The sequence below is a fragment of the Alosa alosa genome, chromosome 3 (genome assembly GCF_017589495.1).
Source record: "Alosa alosa isolate M-15738 ecotype Scorff River chromosome 3, AALO_Geno_1.1, whole genome shotgun sequence".
In the NCBI taxonomy this organism is placed as follows: domain Eukaryota; kingdom Metazoa; phylum Chordata; class Actinopteri; order Clupeiformes; family Clupeidae; genus Alosa; species Alosa alosa.
In genome coordinates, this window is record NC_063191.1 from 5,486,445 (window position 1) to 5,512,802 (window position 26,358).

General features: G+C 43.1%; 1 protein-coding gene and 1 long non-coding RNA gene across 2 annotated transcripts in view; one reads left to right on the top strand and one right to left on the bottom strand.

Moving 5' to 3' along the window:
* Positions 1–14,196: 14,196 nt before the first annotated feature.
* LOC125291748 lies at positions 14,197–14,568 on the top strand. Its single transcript, XR_007193049.1, has 3 exons — positions 14,197–14,228; positions 14,344–14,444; positions 14,539–14,568. It is a non-coding gene; the product is annotated as an uncharacterized LOC125291748 (long non-coding RNA).
* A 2,705-nt stretch (positions 14,569–17,273) lies between these two features.
* LOC125292283 overlaps positions 17,274–26,358 on the bottom strand; it is a 20,767-nt gene continuing 11,682 nt past the window's right edge. Inside the window, exons 7-12 of the mRNA XM_048239500.1 lie at positions 25,007–25,436; positions 23,557–23,652; positions 21,568–21,798; positions 20,855–20,877; positions 20,651–20,769; positions 17,274–18,218 (exon numbers count right to left, since the gene is read on the bottom strand). Of these exons, the coding sequence (XP_048095457.1) occupies positions 17,683–18,218; positions 20,651–20,769; positions 20,855–20,877; positions 21,568–21,798; positions 23,557–23,652; positions 25,007–25,436 (1,435 nt within the window). The 3' untranslated portion in view covers positions 17,274–17,682. The remainder of the gene's footprint in view (positions 18,219–20,650; positions 20,770–20,854; positions 20,878–21,567; positions 21,799–23,556; positions 23,653–25,006; positions 25,437–26,358) is intronic.

Genomic DNA, 26,358 nt, shown 5'->3' on the forward strand with positions numbered 1-26,358 from the left:
ACTGAGAAATGTCCTGCATCTTCTCCCAGACTCTGAACTTCAGGTTGCCCAGGTGCTTTGCCACATTGATCAGAGCTCCTGAAACCCTCTCTGGATCCTGCAGTGTGCACTGGGCTCTGGAATGACATTCAAGAGTCAGTGCTGCTGTGGGTTTGGGTTCAGAACCACAGAGAAGAGAGAAACAGGAGGCAGATCACTCACCTTTCCACTGTGCTCTTGTAGTTCTGGAAAAATATATAATATGTGTCTTTACTATTTCATTTAGTACCTGGTTCCCTGTATGTTCAAAAAACAAAAACAATCAAACTGCTGAAGAGGTAATGGTACTTGCAGGAATGTGACATCATCAGCTCCCATATCCTCTTCTATGGCTCTGATTGTGTCTGAAAGAGATGAGATCTCTCTGCTCATCTTCTCAATCTTCTCCTTCATCATCTCACTCTTCCAAATCCCCTCCTCCCTCAGTGCAGCTATCTTGGCTGACTCTTCATCTCTTAGAAACTGGCGAAGTGTTTCAAACCCTTCCTTGATCATTTTCTCTGTGTCTTCGATCTGATGCTGGTTTGGCACACAACAGATAACAGAAACACCTACTGTAGTGTACTTCTATTGTGTTCAGTGCTTACATTGTGTTACATCACCTGTCACACTCACCTTAATATGCTTTGCTGTTTCTTCACAGGTGACCTTCACTTCTTCATGTAATTCAATCTGTCTCTTCAGTGGCACCACTTTAAGCCTGAGCTCCTCCTATAAAGAATCATCTCACACCTTACCGCCAATACAGCTGGGCCCATATTCACAAAGAATTTTAAGGCTAAAAGTAGCTCCTAACTGGCGAATTTAGGAGAAACTCCTAGACATAATGGGTGTGTCACTCGTAACTTTAGGACTCCTGATTTTTTTGAGTAATTCACAAAGCATTTTAGCCCTCAAAGTAGCACCTAAGTCTGGGACAGCTTAAAAGCCTCACTAAGACCTATTCACAAACCGCTTTTTGTGGCATTTCACGTTGTGATGTTTTGAAATGCGTATGCGGCTACAGGAGCTTCCAATCACGAGGAAACAATAATTATGCATTGTAGGCATAACTAAGGGACGCAATAACGCCACCAACAACAGCCAAAACTACTCATTGTCAACATGTAAATTAAATGTAACGTTTCATTGTGGATCAAATTAAAATGTTCTCCTCTTTGCAAATGTAGGCATAGGCATATGGTGACAGATTAATTTATGCTGCAAAGACACTGCATCAATCCGTATGTTTCATTAGGCTGCTAGGCTATTTGTTTTCCCTTAGTCTTTATTAATTTAGGCTATTTATTCAGTTATTCATCATCTTCCGTCCTTTGCATTATAGCGCACGCATTCTCAGACCTGGCACCTCATGCACAAGCTTGACTGGCTGATTGAAATACAGTACGTATTGATGCAGTATCTTTGCAACATTTTTTAAATGAATCTTTATGAAGACACATTTGCAAAGAGGATAAACAATTTACAATACATTACATTGCATTTGGCTGATCCATTTTTAATCAAAGCAACTAACAGTAAGAATAAGTGCATCAGTTAGTGCTATTTTTAAACAGCCGAGTGTCAGTTTTAGTCAGGTGGTAAGTGCTAGGATCAGCAAGACTAGTTGTAAGCAGTACTACGAGAGGAGATGTTTTCTGAAGAGCACCTCTTTTAGTAGGAACTGGCAGTGCGTTCCACCAACGAGGAAAAACAGATGAAAAAGTTTGGATTGGCATTGGAATTTAATTTGATTTTGTTGTTGTAGGTGGCGTTATTGCCTGCCTTATAGTTACAATGCACAATTATTCCCTCGCAATTGAGAGCTCCTGTAGCCACATACAGTAAGCATTTCAAAACATTGTCTTGAAATAATACAAACCGCTGCTTAGGATTGTTTGTGAGTAGGTCTTAGTGAGTTAGGAGTCCTCTTCTTCTAAGCTGTCCCAGACTTAGGTGCTACTTTTAGGGCTAAAATGCTTTGTGAATTACTCTTAGTCAAATAAATGGGGAAGCCTAAAGTTATGAGTGACATGCCCATTAGTAGAGTTTCTCCTAAATTCACCAGTTAGGAGCTACTTTTAGCCTTATAATTCTTCGCGAATACGGCCTCAGGCTGCTAGCTGTCGTGCCAGCACTGCTCTTGAGGCATCGGGGAGTGAGGTTTACTAACGTTCCATTCCGTACATTGCTAACATCAATCAAACCAAGCACTTATTTTTTTAAGATAGACATATATCACATTTATAACTAATGTCCAAAAGAGATCCGAATGCACTATTACAGTAATACCGATAAAATGAAATCATTTTCTTAAAAAAAAAAAAAAAAAAAAAAAAAACACTACAGTACACTTACCTTAAGGTCACTGCTGTTATCAGATCAACTGACAAATAGGGAGAGAATGAGATAGGCCCTACCAACCAGGTCACCTTGGAAACATCAAGAGGTGGCATTATGACTCACCAGACTCCTTCCTCTTTTGCCCTCTTTCTGGGACTACGTCTGACTCTTTCCTCTGGTCCACTTGTGAACTGGTGGGACTCTGCCTTCGCACTCCTCCTTTCTCTTTTCTGCTACATCTGTGGACAGTCATGGTCCTCATGAGTGGGAGATATGCCACTTTTTGGCAACAATACATTGCTTCTGTCAATAACAATCACGAAAGTGTTAAAATCATAGTATTTTATGCACCACAAAAATAGATCAAGGATGCAAGCTGTTGATGGAATTGCCTACTTTGATGATGAGTCATCATAATTAGCAGATACTTGTCTGAATCCAAGTCTAAATACAAACTTAAGATCTTCACTGACCTTTATTTGTCTGAAAACATCAACTCTGATGAGTAACAAAGATATCAACCACAGAAACATCACTGGTTTACAAACTCTACAAATGTTTTAATAAAACACTGTAAAAAGAGTGCTGCAGAGACCTGCTTTTCCCCCCACCGTATCAAAGCATTGTACAAGGCTTCAAAAATGAGTTTGAAAAACCTTGTAATACCTTTTTAATTATCTGTTATGCTTTGAACACATAGTTTGGGATAACGGAGGACAAACACAATGTGTGCTTACAAGTATATGTGGATAAACCGGTTAGGGAAGTGGGCATGTATAGGTGTGGTGTTGAGTTACAGTAGGTCACCCTGGTGGATATCTAGCTGCAATACTGGTGAATATTACTCAGTCCAAGAAAGTGGTCAAATAAATAAAAATGTCTGATGCTAATATCGTTTCATTTAGGGATGAAAAGAAAAGAAATATGCTTATGTGGCCAATCGCCACTTCCTACCGTATTTATAATATATATCTATATATGGCCATCTGGTGCAGTTTCATTTTCTTATTCTTACTGACATTTCTTACCGTATTTATAATGCATGTCAAATTCATTTGTCTATGAACAATTGATTACAACCTGTGCTGACAGTTACATTGCAAGATTTCTCCCCAGTTAGTTCGTTCTCCAAGTCTATGGCCATATCTGGTGCAGTTTCATTTTCTTTAAGATTTTACACACGGTCCCACCAGAATGTTCTTTAGTGTACATTTGCACAATTAACTCTACTGTGTCATGATGGTCAGCTTTCTCAAGTTTTGCCCATGGAATCTGGCCAATATCCTTCAAATGGTGCTTGAACTTCTTGAAGTCGGTAGAGCTGAGGTTCTCCATGGTGTTCCTCAGTATGTCCTGGATGGAGTTATTGGTGGAGTCTGCCATAAGTATAAGTATAAGTATATATACTTTTTTGATCCTGTGAGGGAAATTTGGTCTCTGCATTTAACCCAATCAGTGAATTAGTGAAACACAAACAGCACACAGTGAACACACAGTGAGGTGAAGCACACACTAATCCCGGCGCAGTGAGCTGCCTGCTACAATGGCGGCTCATTGGAGCAGTGAGGGGTTAGGTGCCTTGCTCAAAAGGGCACTGGCCCCCTTTGCCCCACTGGTCGGGGCTCGAACCGGCAACCCTCCAGTTACAAGTCCAGAGTGCTAACCAGTGGGCCACGGCTGCCCCTCAAATGTCAACCTATATGCAAAATGTTAGTTAAAATGTAAACAATAATAATAATAATAATAATAATAATAATAATAATAATAACAACAACAACTTCAAAATGACACCTTTCATATAACAAAAAATCATAAAAGGAATAAAGAAAAAGAGGCATTGTTTCACAAACTGATGTGAGAATGGGTTATGCACTGTGGATGTATAGATGTGTGTGGATGTATACGTGTGTGTGTGTGTGGATATATACTTGTGTGTGTGTGTGTGTGTGTGTGTGTGTGTGTTAATAACCATTTAAAAAACGTGTGTGTGTGTGTGTGTGTGTGTGTGTGTGTGTTAATAACCATTTAAAAAATGTATTTAATTTCATTTCTTTATTCTTTTCTGATTAAAGCACAATCTGATTCATGGGCAAGTGGGGGACATTCAGTGGGGGACATGGGTGTTATAACTCCTTAACACACATCACACATCACCCAGGTCAGTGTTTGTTAGTTTTTTTAAGATGCATAATGTCTGAAAGGGGGCAAACTTATGTAAGCAGAAGAGACTTACAGATAAGAGTGAAATGTTGTCAAACTTGCTATGCTATGGTTATACTTACGGTTCGTTGCACTTTGTTGACATGAAAACTGATGCCCGCATGTCTTTACTCTCTTAGGTGAGTTTGGGAACATATTAAAGCAACACCAAAGAGGTTTTTGAACCTTAATATAATGTTTCCAAAATCGTATCAGTGGTTCATCAACTCGTAAATCGTGAACAGTACTTCGCTCCGCGACCCTCTATCGCCTATAACCGCACTATGCAAGTTTGCCAGATTGGGTAGCGGATCTGTAGTTTGATGGAATGAGACATACTGTAAGAAACTACAAATTTGACTTGCTTCTGATGTCACAATACATTAGCCTAGATATCTAGAGCGCACCCTAAGCGGGCGGCAAATTAATTTGCTCAGCCTTTTCGTCTAGGGAGCAAACCATAGGGATTTCTATTGGCTGGCCGCCGTGGACGTCATCAATCCTGGCGCTCTATTTTGTTACAGAGTCTTAAGGCGGGCTTATTAACAGGATGGCGACAGTCCCACGGACGGTGAACAACAAGGAAGGTGGCTATGGCTTAACAAAGAGGCGGTTGTTTGAATTGGCGTTGGCGTCAACTTTGGAGGAGTTGGACTTGTGCTTTTCTTTGAAAGTTGAGCAACACAATGCACTTAAGTCATTCCTTTCAAGAAGGATGTATTTGCCGTTTACCGACCCGATTTACGGATATGGTAAGTAAGCGCTGGCCTATTGCATGCCTAGGCAGTTTGAAAGACAATTCTCTGCCCACCCCTTGGATTAAGCGAGGTGAATGGGTCGATTCCAGACTATACATTTCAATGATATAGGATGGCCCGCCAGGCTAGCAATACATCATATCATAAAATCATGCAACATACTCTACTTTGTCTGTGGACATTGTTATTTTCAAAGCCGGTGCTGGATAAACAAATAGCGTGCGTGCGACAGAGGAAAAGTGCTTTGGTGTTGCTCTAAACAATGAAGATAATCGGGTGTGAGTTCGAAAACGTATTTGGCCGACAGTGCATGTGGCCAGAGCAAAGTCAGACACACAAAGTGGACAGAGTCAGGCCAAACTGAATTAATAAAAGATCAATCAGAATTTAACACAGGTATCATTTTTTTTTTACTTTCACTTTACATCGGAGAGGTCTCGCCCATTTCAGAGTCTTCAGAGTTTTAGAATCCTATACCTATAGCCAAACTCGGGCCCAAAGTGTGTTTTTCATGTTGTTACATGATATATCCCACATTGTAAAGTAGGCGTCCCTGGCCTGAAGCCACACATTTTGTGTAAGTAGTTCACCTGCTTAACTGTGAAATTCACAACTCACTTTTAAAATTCAGGTTAAACAAGTTGTGAACAGAATCAAATTCAATTTAGCTAATTTCAGATACTGAAAGCCATCAATAACTACACTGCAGTCAGTGGAAAAACACTGGATAAAAAATCAAATGCTTATCACCTTTGTATATATATACAATGTATACAATAGCAGCAATATCGATATATAAGAGTATTCGGATATTTTAATGTGGTAATATGGTGGCAACATGGAGGGGAGTGTCTGTAGGACGCTGGTTTCACTGTTAAGCCTTCATGAGGTGTTGTGGGCCTAACTTAACAAAACATTGGTGTTTTGCCCTTGACATTCCCCTTGAATTTCCCCTTGAGGATCAACAAGGGTGCCCACTTGATAACCCCAATGACACGTTGCATGCTGTATACTGCTGTTAGATGGGCCATTTGTCTTGTGTTTGTGACCATTGGTTGGTAGATTGGTGCTTAGCATGCTTTTTTAAGTTAATTTGGGCAGGTGCTTCTGAATGTGTTTTTACCTTGGATTTTGGCAGAAGGGATTGTTACTGCAAGCTATTGTTACTGTAAATTGAGATAGTAGTAGTGGTATCCTACTGTAAATCTGAATTACAGTAGGTTAACTCACTGGCAGTGCTGCTATTTAGTTACTGTGAAAAACACTGAAATGTCTAACAGATTTCATACTAAAATATTGCGTAGGACTACGCACACACTTAACAATGTACTGTAGCCTAATATGAAATAGGATAAATTCTGATTTATAAATCCCGACGTTGGCGGTGAAAGATGCGGCTACGCACAGTTCAGCCCCGTTCATTTTTTTGTGTGCAGCCTTTCTAAATGAGACAATTTTGATTCATATGATTTTGATTCAACGATTTTGTGTAAACACTACATCTATCTCAAAAGCTACCCTCCGTCCAACTTCTTCCAGCATGTTCGCGGGAAACTTCCTCAAACTATGAGTGTTTACAAACGTTGTTTTGCCTATATTTGCGGACTTGAACGCACCTCTATTTGTGGCAACTTTCGCCTTACTTTGCGTATCTGGTAAAATTCGAGTGGGCCTATTTGGTGAGTGTTAATATCCTCGCTTGGTGTTAAGCCTAAAGAAGAAGAGGAGTATCTAGACGCACTGTACCTGAGTGCTTCTCTCTTCTCCAGACATCCAGTGATTCTCCCAATTCTAGATAGCGGCTTCCTGATTCGCAAATTATAGGCTTGGTTATCCCACAACAGTGTCTTTGAGAGAGAGAGAGAGAGAGAGAGAGAGAGAGAGAAAATATTATTGCTTAGGTGCTCCGTGATATTCTGTTTCTGAGATTCTTAGGAACAATGGGCGGAGTTTAGGCCTAGCGTGAAAAACGAGGTGATCCAGCGCACAGTGGCTTGTAGAACCTAACTAGAAAGTAATTCCAAGGAATTACTAGTCGTTGTTATGCTAAATAAAGCTGTTGCTATGGTTGCAGTGCCACCCCACACATTGAGCTCAGCCCTGATCTGCACGCTGCAGCCAGGGGCCTCTGCGAAAGTAGCACACAGTCTATGAACATGGGGGCGACATATTCCTATTTTGCCCAGGGCACAGGATTGCCTTCCGCCGGCCCTGGGTGGTTGCTAGGGTAATCATGTTGGTTGCTATGGTGGTTGTTAGGTTGATATTATAGTGGTGGTTGCTAGGGTAATTAAGATAGGTTGCTAGGGTGTTGCTATAGGGAACATATGGTGGTTGCTATGCTAAATAAAGTGGTTGCTATGCTGGTTGCTAGGTTAATCATGTTGGTTGCTATGGTGGTTGCTAGGTTGACATGGTTTAATGCATGGATCGGCAACAGGCGGCCCACGGGCCAAAGCTGGCCCGTCAGCAATAGTATTTGGCCCGCCAGATTATTCTTGATTTTTTTTTTTAGATAATTTACAATTTCCCCTTGAGGATCAATAAAGTTTGTCCTTGAGAATTTCCCCTTGAATTTCCCCTTGAGGATCAATAAAGTATCTATCTATCTATCTATCTATCTATCTATCTACAAATAGCTTATTCACCAATCAGACCACGGGAGCTTAAACAAATATGAGAAAGAACACCAGAATGCACTATGATCCTCTGCCAGCGCATGTTGCACTTTTGTACCTCTGTCTGGAGCAGAGAGAGAGAGACAGCTGTTAAAGACCGGGCCTTATCTGATCCTTTCTGCGTGTTCTTTGATGTGTCTATGTCCCACACACTCAAAACACAGCTATGATGGTAAAAGGAGAATCATAAATGATCAGACAAGTGCTCTCTTTGAGCAAGCACTTTCACTCGAGTCAAGTCAACTGTCAGACTCTGAAGACTTATTTGATCACTTTAATGCAAAAATGGCAAACATTATGGATGACATTGCTCCATTACAATTCAAGAAAGTTAAGGACAAACAGAAAGCACCATGGAGGCAAAATCCAGCAGTTAAACTTCTAAAAGAGAGTGTAGGAAGACTGAAAGAAAATGGCGTAAATACAAACTTCAGATCCACTATGAAATCCATAAAAGATGCTCCAGACATATAACTCTGAAATATGCAAAGCAAGACAGTCTTTCTTTTCTAACATTATCAATAGAAGTTCAAATAACACTCGTATTCTATTTTTCAACTGTTGATAAGTTAACAAATCCCCCCTCACAATTAGCACCTGAACTTCTCTCAACTAATAAATGCAAAGAGTTTTTTATCTTTTTAAAGGTAAAATTGACAAAATCAGACTCGACATATCTGCTCAATTACAAATTCAACAACCTGAACTTCCAGCAACAAAACAGGGAAACTAAACTTGATGTCAGAGTTCAGCTTGATAGACTTCGAAACACTGAAAACGGTACAGAATCTCAGCTCTTCCACATTCTTCTTGAGCCACTTCTCAAGAAGAATAACCTGGATGCCTCCATGCTAAACAATTACAGGCCCATAGCCAATCTACCTTTTATTGGCAAAATTATTGAAAAAGTAGTCTTTAATCAATTAACCACCTTCCTAACATCAAATGGGTATTTTTGATTACTTTCAGTCTGGTTTTCGGGCCAAATCACAGCACTGAAACAGCTCTCATTAAAGTTTCCAATGACATACGCCTCAACACAGATTCAGGTAAAACATCAGTCCTAGTGCTACTGGACCTTAGTGCAGCATTTGACACTGTTGATCACAATATTTTACTACACAGACTAGAACACTGGGTTACATGTGTAACAATCAGCCCTTCGTCCTTTTTAAACAGCTGTGTTACTATAAGCGCACAAGGAGTTCTTGGGAATGAAAGTAATGTCGACAATAACAAAACACTTCAATACGGTCACAACTACTTTTTGCCTTATTACACAAACACATATGCATAAGAGCAGGTATACTGCCGTTAATAAAACACACAGCAACCAACAAATATTCAGGCGGCGCTGAACAAAAGAAAAGACGCACCAAACAGTTGAATTGAATGGCCACTTTAGCGCCAGTATATTATTATACACCAATTATCCGTGCAACCACACAATGCTTGAATCCACAGGATGCGCTATGGTCTTTATATTCCAACCAGGAAACATGTAGGCCGAAAATAATCCCTCTGTCGGAAACGCAGCGAAAATAAATAATCCCACAACAACAAAGGCAAAAGGTCAAAGCTGATTCAGTGGTATACCACGCCAAAAAATACTCAAAGCGAGATAGATCTCACCAAGATCCGTTGAGCGTCCGGGCAACATTAACACGCCGAAGTTGAAGTTTGGGGTCCGGGCACGTCCTCTTGCTGGAGGCGCCGATATGAGGTACAGTCTATGCAGTTGCACAATGTTCTCTCCTCTCCTCCATTAAAGCAGTCTCTTAAGGCGTGATTTAAGAGCTCTCAAACCCAAAGGGAACTAGCTTTATATCGATGTAGCTGCAGCAAACAATACTGGCGCCACACATTCAAACGCACCCTGCACTTGCTGAATCTCTCCCCCCCAAACACCTGATGCACCCACCTAAGTAAGCTTGTATCGTGGTCATAACTGTCTTGGTGACCGAGGCCTTAAAGAGACACCTCACATTCTTACCAAAACCACAGTGGACAATACAGCACATATATTACACAGATATACATATGAATATCATTCCTCATACATAAACATTATAGGAAATCAAGGTAATGTTCTGTGCAATAATAAATGTAAAGGAACACTTAAATTAATGTGGCGGGTGTCACAGATCCCCACCCGGAGGCATCGGGCCAGAACCCTTGAAGTAGGGCTTCAGGTTGACCACATTAACAGTGTCCATTTTTTTGTCCTGGTCATTCCACTGTATACAGTAATTGATGGGGCCTAGTTTTCTCATCACAGTAGCTGGACCTGACCACTTGGGCAAGCTTCGATGAGAAGTTTTCTGATGCTTTAGAGAATGGGTGAGTAGGACCCAGACCAGGTCTCCGGCAGGAGTTGTGCACCTCTCCCTATGGGTATTGTAATACCTGGCTTGTCTGGACTGACACGCCTCAACTCTCTTCTTGATTTGCTCATTCATTTGTTTTTGTCTCTCCAGGGTGTGTATGGTGACTGTTGTATGTAGGGAGGTGAAGACGATGAGTCTCTCCAGTGGACCCTTCAGGGTCCTTCGGCGCCAACTCTGCAGGTGTCTTGCGCCTGTGGTTTCATGATGGCAGCATTGATGGCTAAACGGAACTCCCTGATCCACTGGTCCCAGTTCTTATGTTGGTCCCCCCATATGGCGCAATCATTGTCTTGATGGACGGTTGGACCGCTCCGTGAGGTTGGCTTGGGGGTGATAACTGGTGGTGAATTTCTGCGTCCTCCCCAGGTCTTGCAGAGGTTAGCTATTTCATGGCCAGTGAATTTCGTCCCCCCGGTCCGAGACCAACTCCGTGGGGACACAAAGCGGGTGAAGATTTCATCCTTTAAGACGGACACAATGCGGTGTGCCTTGCCATCTTTTAAAGGGAACATCTACGACCCATTTTGTGAAGTAATCCACCAGGACGAGAAGGAAGGTGTTGCCTTTTTGCTGCGGGGAAAAGGGCCCCATGAGGTCCTCCACTGGAGTAGGCTGCATGAGGCCAGCCCGGCTTCTGATTTTCAGCCTTGTAGACTTGGCAGATGGTACAGACCTTGACGTGATTCCAAACGTCTTTGGCGAATGGATGGCCACCAGGCTACCTCAAGGATCCTCAGGAGTGTTTTTCAGCCTGCCCAGATGCCCACTCAGAGGATGATCATGGAAGTAGGCCAGAAAGACAGGCACAAGAGACAATATCAGCTGGGACGACCAGCTGATATCCCCCTTCCTTCACTTCATTACCCGTCGATACAGGAGGCCTTGCAACTTTGTGAAGCCTATCCTGTCTGTCCTACTAAGGGTGTCTGCCTCTTTGGCTAGGTCTGTGACCTCTGAATCCTCTTCTTGTGCCTTCCCTATTTCAGTCAGGGAAGAGGGGCAGATCGGAGGAATCTGAGGCATTCGCCAACACACAGACTGCAGCTGAAGAGGGGAGGTTCTTTAGCTCGGGACAGGGCATCAGGCACACGATGTTATGGAGGCCTTTCCTGTACTGGACTTTGAATTTAAACTGTTGGAGTCGAGGATCCAGCGAGTCAGGCGAGAGGAGGTTTCGGACAATTGAAGGCCCAGGTCAAGGCAGCATGGTCTGTGTGTATAGTGAACTCCCCGCCTCAAGGTAGTGCCTCCACTTCTCAACAGCCCAGGCGACTGCAAGACACTCCTTTTCAGAGGTGGAGTAATTGCACTCTGCACCCGCAACCCCCTGGATGCATAGGCATCCTAATCTCCCCTTCAGCTGTTCTCTGCACCAGCACAGCCCCCAAACCCACATCACTGGCATCCGTGTGGACTTCAAGCGGCAGGGAGGTGTCAGGCTGCATGAGGATAGGTGCGCCCACCAGTGCCCTCTTCAGCTGATCAAAACTGTGCTGACATTCCTCTGACCAGACCCACTCTACATCCTTCCTCTTCAAGCATTCAAGGGAGCAGCCAGGTCTCTTGAAATGGTCAATAAATTTGTGGTACCACCCCACAAGGCCTAAAGCTGGAGGGCTTGATGTTAGTGGGCTGTGGATACATGGTCACTGCCAGAGTCTTTTCTGGATCCACCTGCACGCCTCTTGTCCTAAAACTACATGGCCCAAGAACTTCAGCTCCTATGAAAAAGGCACACTTAAGATTAAGTGTCAGGCCAGCCTTATGGAGCTTCCCTAGGGACGGGTGCAGATCCCGGAGATGTTGTTCTGGCGTAGGCTAAAAAGACTATGACATCGTCAATGTACACACAGCAGATCTTCCCTCTAAGCTCGCCCAGGACCTTTCCATTAGCGGCTGAAACGTGGGTTCGCATTCATGAGCCCAAAATGGCATACACCTGAACTGGTAGAGGCCCATGGGTGTTATCACGGCTGTCTTGGCCTTACTGTCTGCGGACATGGCGACCCGCCAATAGCGGATTTCAGGTCAAAGGGTGCTGAAGACTACTGCACCATGCATAGACTCCAATAGCTCGTGGATCAGAGGCATGGGGTATGCCTGGTGGGTTTTGGCATTGAGGCGCCGGAAATCTACACAAAATCGAATGGAGCCATCTGGCTTCTGACTAAGACCACCGAGCACCCAGGCAGACTGTGATGGCTCAATAATGCCATCCTTGAGCATCTGCTCCACATGGTCAGCGATGATCTGCAGCTGGAAGGGCGACACCCTGTATGCCCTGCAGCGGACATGCACCTCGTCAGTGGTGAAGATCCGTGTTCCTCAACTCTGGTCTTGCCTAGTGTCCCAGAGCATACCATGGGCCAGGCCTGGAACAGTTCCTGACCTCTGGAGGGTGGTCTGAAAAACAGGAGGCCACTCCCAATGATGGAAATGGACCCAATGAGCCTGGGCAGGGAACAGCTACATATAGGCTGGCATTGGAACGAAGCTTCAGGCTCCTGCCTCAATGTTCCCTCTAGCGGGTGAGACAGAAAAGGATGGAAAGTATAGCCCTGGGTCCCTTCACTCCATAGGTCTGGTCTCCCATATTGATGATGGTGGAGGTTTTGCTAAGAAAGTCCAAGCCTAGGATGATCGGGAAAGCCAGGTGGTTGTCAGCCATGATGAATGTCTCCAGAGCCCATATCACCTCATGCCAGGTGTACAAAATCTGTGTCTTTCCCACAGCACCATAAGTCTTTCCATTGGCCAGGGCAAAGCTTTGGTTATCACGGGCTTCAGTCGCCACCGTCCACAGCCAGCTCCAGCCAGACACTCTGCTGCATGAGTGAGTAGGTGCATCCAGTGTCGAACACAGCATGGCACTGCTTTCCCCTCACTCCAATTGGGACATGGAGGAGCACCACTGAAGGCTTCCGGTCCCAGCTGCACTACCGTCACCACATCAGCAGGTTTCCTGTCATCCTTAGAAGGCCCCTTTGTCCTGGGTCTTCTTTAAGCACGGTAGCACGGAGCACGGTAGTCGTGAAGCAAAATCCTCAGACACTGATCTGGCAACTGTACCATGTCCCGTAGCTTTTCTTTACCTCGCTGGAAGTAATCAGGAGGAGGAAGGCATCCTTAAAGGCGTTCTTAAACTCAGGCCAGTTGTGCACATTGTTTTCGCCACCATCCACCAGCTATGTGCTGGCCCTTTTAAGCCGTGTTGGACAGGGCGCCTATCAGCTCTGCATCAGACACGGCCGCACTGCAAAAACGCTTTCCAGCGATCAACAAAATGAAGAACATCGGCCACTTCCCTGGACCCACTAAAAGAAGGAAACTCCATCTGTATAGCCGGCCTGGAATAAACCACAGCAGGTCTGAGGGTGGGTTGGCTACCTGAAGCACTCAAAAGAGGCGCAGAGGCTTGTGCTTAGTGTAAAAGGCTGTGTAGGTGGCTGAGACAGTGCTCCCGTGAAGGGTGTCTGAAGCGGGCACCTACCACACTATGAGCTGGTTGGCTTGGAATGAGCTCATGAACATGAGGAGAAGAGGGCTGCACAGCACTGTCAGAACTAGCTGCCATGTCAGGAGTGGTCACGCTAATTGAGAAGAGGAGTGATGCCACTGATAGCCGGGTCATAACAGGCCCCTGCCCGCTAAGAGAAGCATGAGTTTGTGAACGCGACTGGAGTAACAAGGTGCCAATGGAACACCATAGGAAACTTGAGCAGGAGTGGAGCGGCTATGAGGTGGAAGAATAGTAGCTCGCGGCGTGGATAAGGCCTCGGGAGAAAACAAGGCTGGCTGGCGCTTCAGCCGCTCAATTTCTGCTTTCCATTTTTCATCACGCCTTTGTAAGCACTCCACTAATTTTTCCTCAAACTGTTTCAGTGTTGTTATCATGCATTGCTCAAGCACCTCAACACTTCGGGTCCCACATAACTCCATATACCTGCTTCTCTGTTCAAGGCACTATTAACAGAATCTCTGAAGTCAGTCTCCAGCGTATTTAGTCTGTCCATGACTGAACCTAAGTCGGTGGTAATGGTTGTGAGAGCAGGAAGTGTGAGGTAAGATGTGTTTCCCTCATCTCCAATGCTTTGTTCATTCTCTTCTGGGTCTGATAGGTAAAGTGAACTAATTAGTGATGTTACTTCCCCACAGGATTTCTTCTAGTGACCCATGCATCTCCCCCTTGGTTCATGGTGCGGTTCACTAGGCCCGCGGCCCTGATGCAGGTGTTGAAGCCCGTGTTGAATGCTCAGAGATTTCGCCCTGGGATTCGGCTAAGCTCAATTAGAGCTGGACCACTTTCTTGATACATATCTCCCCTTTTCCGTAATAAACAGTGCTTAATATTCAATGCAAAGCAGTGTAGTGTGTATACAATTATTGCTTTTTGTGTGTTCAGCAATATACAGGATATAATTACAAGTTAACAACAGCAGACAATATTCACCGCGACTATAGTAACAATAAAGCAAAGTCAAAAATTACATTTCATTCCCAGACGGGCCACCATCTGTAACAATCAGCCCCTTTCGCCCTTTTAAACAGCAGGTGTTACTATAAACGCACAAGGAGTTCTTGGGAATGAAAGCAGTAATCGACAAATAACAAAACACTTCAATACTGTCACAACTACTTTTGCCTTATTACACAAACACATATGCATAAGAGCAGGTATACTGCCGTTAATAAAGCACACAGCAACCAACAAATATTCAGATGGGCTTGAACAAAAGAAAAGAGCGACCAAACAGTTGAATTGAATGACGCCGCTTTAGCGCAGTATATTATTATTACACCAATTATCCCGTGCAACCACACAATACTTGAATCCCCTCTGTCTCAGTCCACAAAATTAAACTAAAAGTCCAAACTAAAGGAAAACTTCAGGTCTTTCCCAGGATCGCGCTTATGGTCTTTATATTCCAACCAGGAAACATGTAGGCCAGCGAAAATAATCCTCTGTCGGAAACGCAGCTTAAAAATAAATAATCCACAACAACAAAGGCAAAAGGTCAAGCGCTGATTCAGTGGTATACCACGCCAAAAATACTCAAACGCAGATAGATCTCACCAGATCCGTTGAACGCCGGGCAACGCAAACACGCCGGTTGAAGTTTGGGGTCGGGCACGCCCCTCTTGCTGAGACGCGTATGAGGTACAGTCTATGCAGTTGCACAATGTTCTCTCCTCTCCTCCATTAAAGCAGTCTTAAGACGGATTTAAGAGCTCTCAAACCCAAGGGAACTAGCTTTATATCGATGTAGCTGCAGCAAACAATACTGGCGCCCACGCATTCAAACACCCTGCACTTGCTGAATCTCCACCCCCAAACACCTGACGACTCCACCTAAGTAAGCTTGTATGCGTGGTCATAGCACCGCGGGCGTCGAGGGCTTAAAAGAGACACCCCACATTCTTACCAAAACCACAGTGGACAATACATATATTACACAGATATACATATGAATATCATTCCTCATACATAAACATTATAGGAAATCAAGGTAATGTTCTGTGCAATAATAAATGTAAAGGAACACTTAAATTAATGTGAAGGTGTCACACATGTGCACATGAAAGCGATAACTAAATCAGCTTTCTACCACCTCAAAAATATTGCCAAACTCAGAGGGCTGATGTCAAAACACAAAACTTTTAGCTGCTATGTGGCTCAGCTGTGGAACCAACTTTCGGATGACATTAAAAGGGCCCAACTGTAGCCAGTTTTAAATCTTTGACTTAAGACCAAACTGTTCTCAGATGCTTTCTGCTAACTGTGCCGAAGTTACAAATTCTGAATCTGCCTTGATAATTATTCTACTTTGTCTTTATTTTTTTTTACTACTTTTGCCTTTGTTTTGCCTACTAATTATTCTTTATTTTTAAATGATTTTACCTTGTGTTTTATGTTTTCTTTTTATCATGATCTTTACCTTTTAACTATTCTTTGACTATATTGCCCTTCTATGCTTTTATTTGTTATTATTGTTTGGTTTTGTTTATGTAAAGCACACTGAATGACCTCTGTGTATGAAATGTGCTATATAAATAAACTTGACTTGACTTGACTTGACTTGAAGGTGGCGCTTCGTCTTGTAGTGGGGTCATTCCGTCTCCTTGCACCTAAATTCTAAAAAAATCTCCCCACAGCGACAGCGTCATTCCAGATCAGACACACAGGCTTTGCATCTGTGAAACCAGGAAAGATTGATGAAACTTGTCTTTCTATTCCTTTTTATAGGCTCTACTTTCACGGTTAAACTTCCTTATTTAGGCTTGTTCACCAAGACATTTTCTCCCAGCTAACTTATGCCTGTAGTTCCCTCCTCACTCTGCACGCTAATATTTCTTGAAGGAAAACGATAAACATTGTAACGTTGTCAGGTGGGTCAACCAAGTATTTAAGAATGAAAGTAAGGGAGAAAGTAAGTAAAGTAACCTCACAGGTGAGAAGAGAGTGTGTAGTTACACAATAAACACCACTAGATGGCAGTATTCATACCGAGGCTTTCACTAGCCCCTGGCACTGGCCGGGAAGTGCCTTTTCTAATGTTATGTGACATTATGTACTGGTGTGCAGAATATGTGTTAGGTGTAAATCCCCAAATTGAACTTAATTGTTTAATCACAATTTAACTACTGTTAATTAATTTTGTTTCTATATGCATTAAACTTTGTTGTTTAGTGGGGGCGATCATTAGATTGCATACTATTCATGGGAGGTTTTTGTGCAATTAAACAATTTGTTTAGGTTTTCAAATATGTTTATCTCTTTGTTTATTGTTAAGGAAGATTACAAAAAGGAAGATTATTAAAGTATATGATATACAATGACAGAAGAATGACAGCTTTCATTCAGTATCCTGCCGGGCCCTTGTAGGGCCCAAGTCCGGCGGTGATATAGGTAGCTGTCAAGGTGGACTCTGAAAATTCTGAAAATTAAATAAACCAATCACATGCAACCAGTGCTAAAGTCTGATCTATCATCTTTTATTAATTAAGTAGTTTGGCTTGATTCTTCCCACTTCGGGGGGTCATTCTGACCACAGTGTGCATGCACTATCGGCAAAATATGCTGTCAAACTCGCACCCTTAATGTTTATGTTATGGATGATGACTGAAGCAGCAGCAGCCCTAATCACACCCTTAATGTTTATGTTGTGGGTGACGACCGAAGCAGCGGCAGCCCTAAACACACCCTTAATGTTTATGTTGTGGGTGACGACCGAAGCAGCGGCAGCCCTAAACACACCCTTAATGTTTATGTTGTGGGTGGCGACCGAAGCAGCGGCAGCTCTACCTGTGCTGGGCCAGACTCAGTGTGGCCTTCACTGGTAAGATCCTCAGAGGATGGCCAGAGGAAAAGTATGGAAACACTCTCTCAGTGAAAGTACATTTGAATGTGTGTAAATGATTGTGATTGTCAGGGTTTGAGAATGACACCCGTCCATTTCCCCAGTCCAGTTTCACTCGGATCTTCTGCAGTTTCTTGGTCACGGACAGAGAGGAGGGCACGTCTGGTGTGGAGCATGACCTATATTGTCCATTACAGCAACCCACGTAGAAGTATCCATCATCAATGTTTATTTCTCCCTTCCTCTGGGCAGACTCGGTCATTACACCAAGGATCCAGTGTGTGTTCCCCCCAACCTCCACATCCCAGCAGTGAGTCCCTGAGTTAAAGCCCTCAGAGCCCAGCACGCAGGCATACAAGTCAAATCTCTCTGGGTTATCAGGAAGCTTCTGCTGCTCATCACTCTGTGTCACACTGGTCAGATCCTCAGACAGGATGAAAGAGTCAGCTGCAGTGTTGGGATCCAGAATCACAGGAGCTGCAGAGATAAAGAACGCACAATTGAGCTGAATATTGAGTGATGTGTGATAAGAATGCGAATGATGGTCATATATAAATAGTGTTGTTAATTATTATGACCGCCGCACAGCGAAGCGTATACTGTAGGTTTAGTCAGATTTTTTTTTTCTTTTTCGTATGGCCAATTTTCTGTCAAGGATTCCCGGGACACTGAAAGACCGGGGTACACGAAACTTGGTGGGCATGTAGCCCCACATGGATAGCATGGAACATCGTTTTTCATTTTGATCTGTAGCCCCCCCACTGGACTGGACCCCCCGAAAGGAGGGTAGGGCAGACACAGTTTTCTGTGAATATCTCGAGAACCGTAGGGTTTAGGAGGACCATCTATTTTGTATGTTGGTCTTAAGGGGCCATGTCAACCCATCCCATTACCACTCATTTCATGTATAGCGCCACCTAGTTATAAATTAAAAAGCAAAAAATTAGGTGTTGTAATCACAATATCCAATAGCCAAGTTTCGTCGACTTTTGTTCAAGGGGGGCCATATAATAAATTAATTTATGTGTACATTTAGTGACTGTACACCAACAGAGTTTTCTGTGAATATCTTGAGAACCGTAGGGCTTCGGACGACCACTTTTTTGTGTGTGTTTGCCTCCAGGGGTCATGTTAACCCATTCCATATGCACACATGTGCATAAACAGACATTCACACACACATTAGGCGTGGCTCGTTCACTTGGGCAGGAGGGGCAGAGCCCTACTAAAGATTCATCCACTAGAAAAGTAGATAAAATGTTGTTTGTTTGTTTATTATTGTAATCAGTCGCAAAGTACTCAATCATGTTACGTTTTTGTATGATTTGCAAAGAAATTTTGAAAAGATTGCAAAGATCTCGATCATATCCATAGTTGTTGTAGGCCTACTGTAACGTTACATTTCATTTCTGGTAGGGCAGTGACGTCACTGCCCTGAAGAAATTGAACAGCGCCTGCTGTTTGTCTATGTAAATCTGTCGACCGATAATGGAACTGCAGCTAGAGCGCCGTTAGTAGAAGGTCAGGTGGGCAGATCATGCCACTGCCCACCCTATTCGACGTCCGAAATATGTCTGTAATATGCCTACTGTACTGTAGTATGCCATCTCCGTGGACCACCCTTAGTGTGCGTCCAGTAGAGGGTGACGATTTTTCGGGACTCCTGCGGGTCACAGGATTCCCGCGGGTTTCCCGCAGTACGGGAGTAAATTTCACTGTTGGTAACGTGATTGGGACGGGACAGGAAATAATAAACGGGAGCTGGCGGGAAGCCAGAGATTGACTCAAAAAATTGAGTGCGCCCAAAGACGTGAGGCATTTCATTTTAGAAAAGAGAACCAATTACAACCCACAATACGTTTGTTGTTGATGTTGGCGATTCTCGTTGAGTTTAATGTGTCATGCAATGTAGGGGCATGGCACCTCGACGATCGCATTCCTCAATATATTTATCGCATAACCCTGGCGGAACACAAAAAATAGTTTTTTTTAACGTTGCTATGCTTCGCTGGTTTAACGTGATTATAACGGTGCAAACTTAACTGATGGGTTAGCCTAGGCTACTGCAGATCTACAATTCTGACTATGAATTGATTTAAGCATAGCCTACAGGAAAGTCCTGTAAAATATGTAATTTTAATGTAGCCCAAAATGATCGGCTATTAAAGAAAAGTTAGACAAGGCTTTCTGCCCTACCAAAATGTATGGTCACCGCACGCTACTGGGTAACAGTCGGATAACTTTAGACATCAACATAGAGAGCGGGACGGGATTCGGGAGTCTTTCTCTCGGGATTTTGCGGGACAGAGTTTTTTTGAGGGGGCTGTCACGTGATCGGGATATGACGGGAGTATTTGTGTAAGCTCGGGATGGGACGGGAGTGAAAATTGATTCCCGTGTCACCCTCTAGCGTCCAGCTGCCGGTGACCTGGAACTATGCCATTTTTTTTTTTTCTAAACTTGATCATCAGACTCTGCCCCGCCTATTTGTCAACCCAGGAGCCGCCTTTTGTTTTTGGCCAGCAGCCAGATCAGCAGATACCCTGACTTTGCTGAAATACTGAAGCTAAGCAGGCTTAGTTAGTACTTGGATAAGAAAGGCACTCTTCCCTCTGGCCAAAAGTCACCAAACAAATATCAATCCCAATGTCCTATTGCAATGGCAGGGACACTGTACTGCAGGAGATGTTTTCCTTTGCATGAATGTTACATTGAGGTCCTCACTCACCATGGTTGTTAAAGATCCCATGGCACTTATCGCAAAGAGTAGGAGGTTCCCTGATTTGCTTTATTTATGTACACATACATAAAGACACACACACATGTACACATACACACACACGGCACGCACAAACACGCACATGCACACAAACACATGTGCGTGTGTGTGTGTTTTAGTCAACACTCACTGTATTGAACAATCTCCTGCATCTTCTCCCAGACTCTGAACTTCAGGTTGCCCAGGTGCTTTGCCACATTGATCAGAGCTCCTGAAACCCTCTCTGGATCCTGCAGTGTGCGCTGGGCTCTGGAATAACATTCAGGAGTCAGTGCTGCTGTGGGTTTGGGTTCAGAACCACAGAGAAGAGAGAGACAGGAGGCAGATCACTCACCTTTCCACTGTGCTCTTGTAGCTCTGGAAAAATAAAATCATATTTGTCTTTATTATTACAATTTGTACCTTGCCGTACACAAAGGAGATAATGTTTGCTATATGTGTGAATCCAGCATGACTGCCATTACTAATGATTGCAGGGATTTTACTGTACATTTACAGAGCATATTCCACATTGGCTATACATTTCATCAACAACTCTTGAAGATCACAGTTGAAGCTGAATGAAAGAAAATTCCATGTGAGTAAAGGGCCACAAATAATAAGTCATACAAGTTGAAACATAACAGTAAATGTCATAGCAGATATACAGTATCCAGGAGCATCCCAAATCTATCCCGCCCACAAAATGTGAGGACAGGAAATATGGTCTGGAGTCACTCTATTTAGAAATCTCTATGCTTTCGAATAAGATGTGTTTGGACTAAACAAATTGTTAGGGATGGCTTTCACAAGAAAATCACTGCTGCTAGAGTCGAAAGATGATTAGATAAATTCGGACTAACTTTCAGGCTAAGTTCAAACATGTCCCATAATCCAACCCAAATGGTGTGTGACCAGAAGTGTGTAACCTGGCTACTCCAGGCTGGTTACCGTAATATTTGCTGAAAACCCATCAAATGTTATTCACCTGTATGTTAAATTGTCCAACAACAACACACACACACAAACACACACGCACCTCTAAAATAGATAACAGATGGCTCCTACCTGCAGGAATGTGACATCATCAGCTCCCATCACCTCTTCTATGGCTCTGATTGTGTCTGTGAGAGATGAGATCTCTCTGCTCATCTTCTCAATCTTCTCCTTCATCATCTGACTCTTCTGCTCCTCTTCCTCCCTCAGTGCAGCTATCCTGGCTGCCTCTTCATCTCGTAGAAACTGGTGAAGCTTCTCAAACTCCTCCTTGATCTGCTTCTCTGTGTTCTGGGTTTGAGTCTGAATAGAATTGCATCTGCTTTATCACATTGATTAAATGCCGAACATAATTGCCATTAAAGGATAGTTCCTGAGTTAGAACAACCTAGGGTCTATTTACAGAAAACAAGTTCAAACTGTTGTTTGAGAGCAAAATTACCCTAAATTGGTGGAATTTTGAGCAAAACCATGTTTTGCATTAGCACAAATTGGATTAGAGTGAAAGAAACACTATTTTATTCCACTATGTTCAAAATGTAATTACACTTGGGGCAGCCGTGGCCTACTGGTTAGCACTTCGGACCTGTTGCCGGTTCGAACCGTAGGCACGGCTGAAGTGCCCTTGAGCAAGGCACCTAACCCCTCACTGCTCCCCGAGCGCCGCTGTTGTTGCAGGCAGCTCACTGCGCCGGGATTAGTGTGTGCTTCACCTCACTGTGTGTTCACTGTGTGCTGTGTGTGTTTCACTAATTCACGGATTGGGATAAATGCAGAGACCAAATTTCCCTCCCGGGATCAAAAGAGTATATATACTTACAGTATACTTATACACTTCTGTGGTAGTGTGGTGAGTGAGTGTCCCTACAGACAAACTGAAGTATTCTAAACTTTGAAGGTGTATAGAGAGGTTATAACAAGACCTGTTTTCTGGAGGAAGCAAGTAGCCTGGCTTGTGTTCCAGTAGCCTCAAATCAGCGGGCATGTTCGAGCTGTACCAAAGTCCTTTTAGGCAAGTCCCTCCACTCGGCGGCCACATTGCAATGTTATTTGGGCACTTACCGAGCAGACACTTAGACACTTATCTATTTAGACCGGCTCAGGCTACAGTCACTATGAAATGACTGAATAAAGATATAGACGCAAAACCCTCCATCAGAAATGAGATAACGATGGTGAGTGAATGCTCTCCACACATGGTATACGTTAATCAAATAATTAAGCTTCCAAACCCGCTAAATGCCACTTTCTTCCTGGACTGAAATATTGATTTGTAGGCAAAAACCTATAGAAGCCTGATACAAATGCTGATTTAAAAGAGAAGTGGTCAGGTAGAATTAGAGGGCTTTCCATCTGAACTGTTCAGATACCGTACGCTTTATCGGCACACAACGATGGGAAACACCCGTGTAAGTTTACACACACGCTGACTGTTTAGACGTGACCACAGAGCACACTGACCTTAACCCTTAAAGGTGTAGGTTTTTGAACGTTCTAAGTTCTAACGTTCTAAATTGAAGGTTCTAAAATTCTATGTTGAATTCAATGAACCCAGATATTCTTTAGAACGTTAATTTCCCTGTTTAAGTCAAGTCAAGTCGGCTTTTATTGTCAATTTCTTTACATGCACTGGTCATACAAAGAATTGAAATTTCGTTTCTTACTTTCCCATGCAGACATAGACATACTTTAAATACAGACATAGACATACTATAGACATAGCCATAGACAATAAACATTAAATTAAAGTGCAAGACTGAAATATAGAACATGTATATATCAAAATAGAAATATAGGACATATATATATATAAATATATATATATATATAAAAAATAGAGGTAGTTGTGTTGTATATTTATATAGTGTTGTATATTTATATAGTCTTAACAGTTACATGAAGTTTAAACTTTTGCTTGTGTGACCTGTATATTTACATTGATATGCAGTATGCAGTAATTTCAAGTATATCAGGCTTGATGTGAAGCAGCAACACGTTAGGCTGCGCAGTCACAGTGCAGTTCCACAGAGCGGTGTTGACGTGACCACAGAGCACACTGACCTTAATGTACCCAGCTGTTTTCTCACAGGTGACATTAGCTTTCTCAAAATCCTTCAGTTTCTTCTGCAGAGTCTGTAGTTTGATCTTGAGCCCTCTCTGAAATGAATAGACCACTTTAGTCTGGAGTGCACACTCACTGCACCATCATATGCACCCTGTTTCCAAAAGAGTTGGGGCAATATGAAATCCTAACAAAACAAAACATGTAAATTCTATATTTTAGAATAGTGCAAAGACAACATGAGAGGTGTTGAAACAGACAGATTTCACTGTTTTGGGGGAAATATAGAACATTTTTGAATGAATGCAAGCAACACGTTACACGTTGGACATACATGTAACCACTGTTTCGCATCCATCTGCCTTTACCACTAAACACTTGGGAACTGAGTAGACTTGCTGGAGTTTTAAGACCATTCTTGCCCTATACACTTTTAATCTGCTCAACATTCTATTTTACTGTTCTAGTGTGGAGCCCTCCTGTTGTAATATGCAGAATGCTATGTTACTGTTCTAGTGTGGAGCCCTCCTGTTGTAATATGCAGAATGCTATGTTACTGTTCTACTGTGGAGCCCTCCTGTTGTAATATGCAGAATGCTATTTTACTGTTCTAGTGTGGAGCCCTCCTGTTGTAATATGCAGAATGCTATTTTACTGTTCTAGTGTGGAGCCCTCCTGTTGTAATATGCAGAATGCTATGTTACTGTTCTAGTGTGAAGCCCTACCAAAGATCCTCCGCTTTAACCCTCTCTGGCCCTACTGTTGTATTATGCAGAATGCAGTTGCCATTGCTTTCATGAACTTTTCAAGGCATTCAATGAAAAAGACAGTCTGGATAAACATGTTAAAAACCTGTAATAATCATTCATCATTAACTGTGTGCCTCTTCAGGTCTGAAAACTGCAGGTCACAGGCACTTATGCACCCCCATCATCATAGACGCTTTTGAACTGAGCCTGAGTCCTAATAACAAGTCGGACAGTCCCTCTCCTCTTTAGCCAGGAGGATGGGGAGTCCACATTTCCAACATAAATGACAGATTTTGATTGGTCTAACTACAGAATAGTTTTCCACTTCACCTCAGTCCATCTTGCATGAGCGTCAAACTGGGTTCAGACAATGGTTATCCTGAACTCAAGGGTTTTTTTCTAAGTAGACTAAACTGTTGATTATTTTCTAAATTAATTCATTAGTTAGTTGTATGATTATCTCTCTCTCTCTCTCTCTCTCTCTCTCTCTGTCAGTACATGTCCTGCTGAGATAATCAAAAATGTGCATACTAAACTACGTATACTACACAATTACACAATTACTACACAGCGAGCTGTAAGTGTACAGTCATAGGAAACAGCAGTGTCTACCACAGAGAGAAAGAAAGTACACTGCTACCCTGCTACACTGCTACCAAAGGCCTGACACACACTGCTACACTGCTACCAAAGGCCTTACCTTCATCTCAGACGCAGCCTCCACAGTAGGACTGAAGTTGTGATTCTTGTGCAATTTTGAGCACAGACACACCAGACACACAAGCTGCTTATCATCTTGACAGAAGAGCTCAACTTTTTGTTTGTGATCTTTGCAGAGTAGGCCTATGTCTTTGTGATCTCTCTCTTGTAAGTACGCCTCACACAGGTTCTTTAAAGCCAGATTTGGGAGGGGGGAATCTTTCAGCGATGTATTCCTGCAGACTGGACATTCTCTTGATCCTTTGGTATCCCAGAATTGCTGCAGACAGACTTTGCAGACACTGTGGGTACAGGTCAGGATGACGGGATCCTTGTAGATCTCAGTGCACACAGGACAAGAGAACTCCTCTTCTAGTTTAGAGGCCATGTTCAAAAAATCAGTGCAGCCTAATCCAAATAAGCGCTTCCCTCTAGTTGATGTGTTATGTGTAGGCCACTTTCACTTTCACGTTTGGTAAATCTACTGAATCTCTGAATCCCATCTGTTTGTTTCAATCGTCAATTTGCAAGCATTTGTACATTCACTGTTGTCTATAGTTCGACATTTTCCACAGACAAATCCACACGCCTGAAAAGATAAAGAAGTGACGTTAAGTAGAGACCGTCCGTCCCCGAGTTTCACTTCCTCGTTCTAGAAACAAGAGACAGAGGGAGGGATATGGAGGAGAAGGGAGCTGATTGGTTAATATTTTAGCATTCCCTCACCTAACTCAGTCAATCAGACAAAACGTACGCAAACGGTTTATTCGGCAACCCAGTGGCGTAACTATGGTAGGTGCAGCAAGTGGCCCGTGACCTCCCGGGGCCCGTCGCTACCCCCGCCCTGCCTCCTTTTTTTGAAAATGTTAGAGCACGGAGAGTGAAGCGTCACTTTGACGAACTATCGGAAGATGAGCGCTTAACCGATGCAGAGAGATACTTTAATGCAATTCTGGACATCATAATCAGTCAGCTCTCCCAAAGATTTGCAAGTATGCGGGAAACTTGTCATGTGTTTGAGTCTTTACGTCCTGACCCTTCAACTTGCAGGTGATGATGAACTGCTTGAAAAGGCAAGACGTTTGTCAGACCATTATAGCAGGGACATTGCACCGACATTCCCAACACAACTCCTCTCATTCAGGTCTTGCTTTAAAGCAGAGATTTCACAGAAGTCATCTATTTTTCAACTTGCCAAAATGCTGGTGGTAGATTATGACAGTGTAACATCCACATTCGGGGAAGTGTGTACTGCTCTCATGTTGTTTCTGACATTGCCTGTGACTGTGGCAACAGCTGAGCGATCTTTTTCCAAACTCAAACTTATTAAGACCTACCTAAGGAGCAGCATGG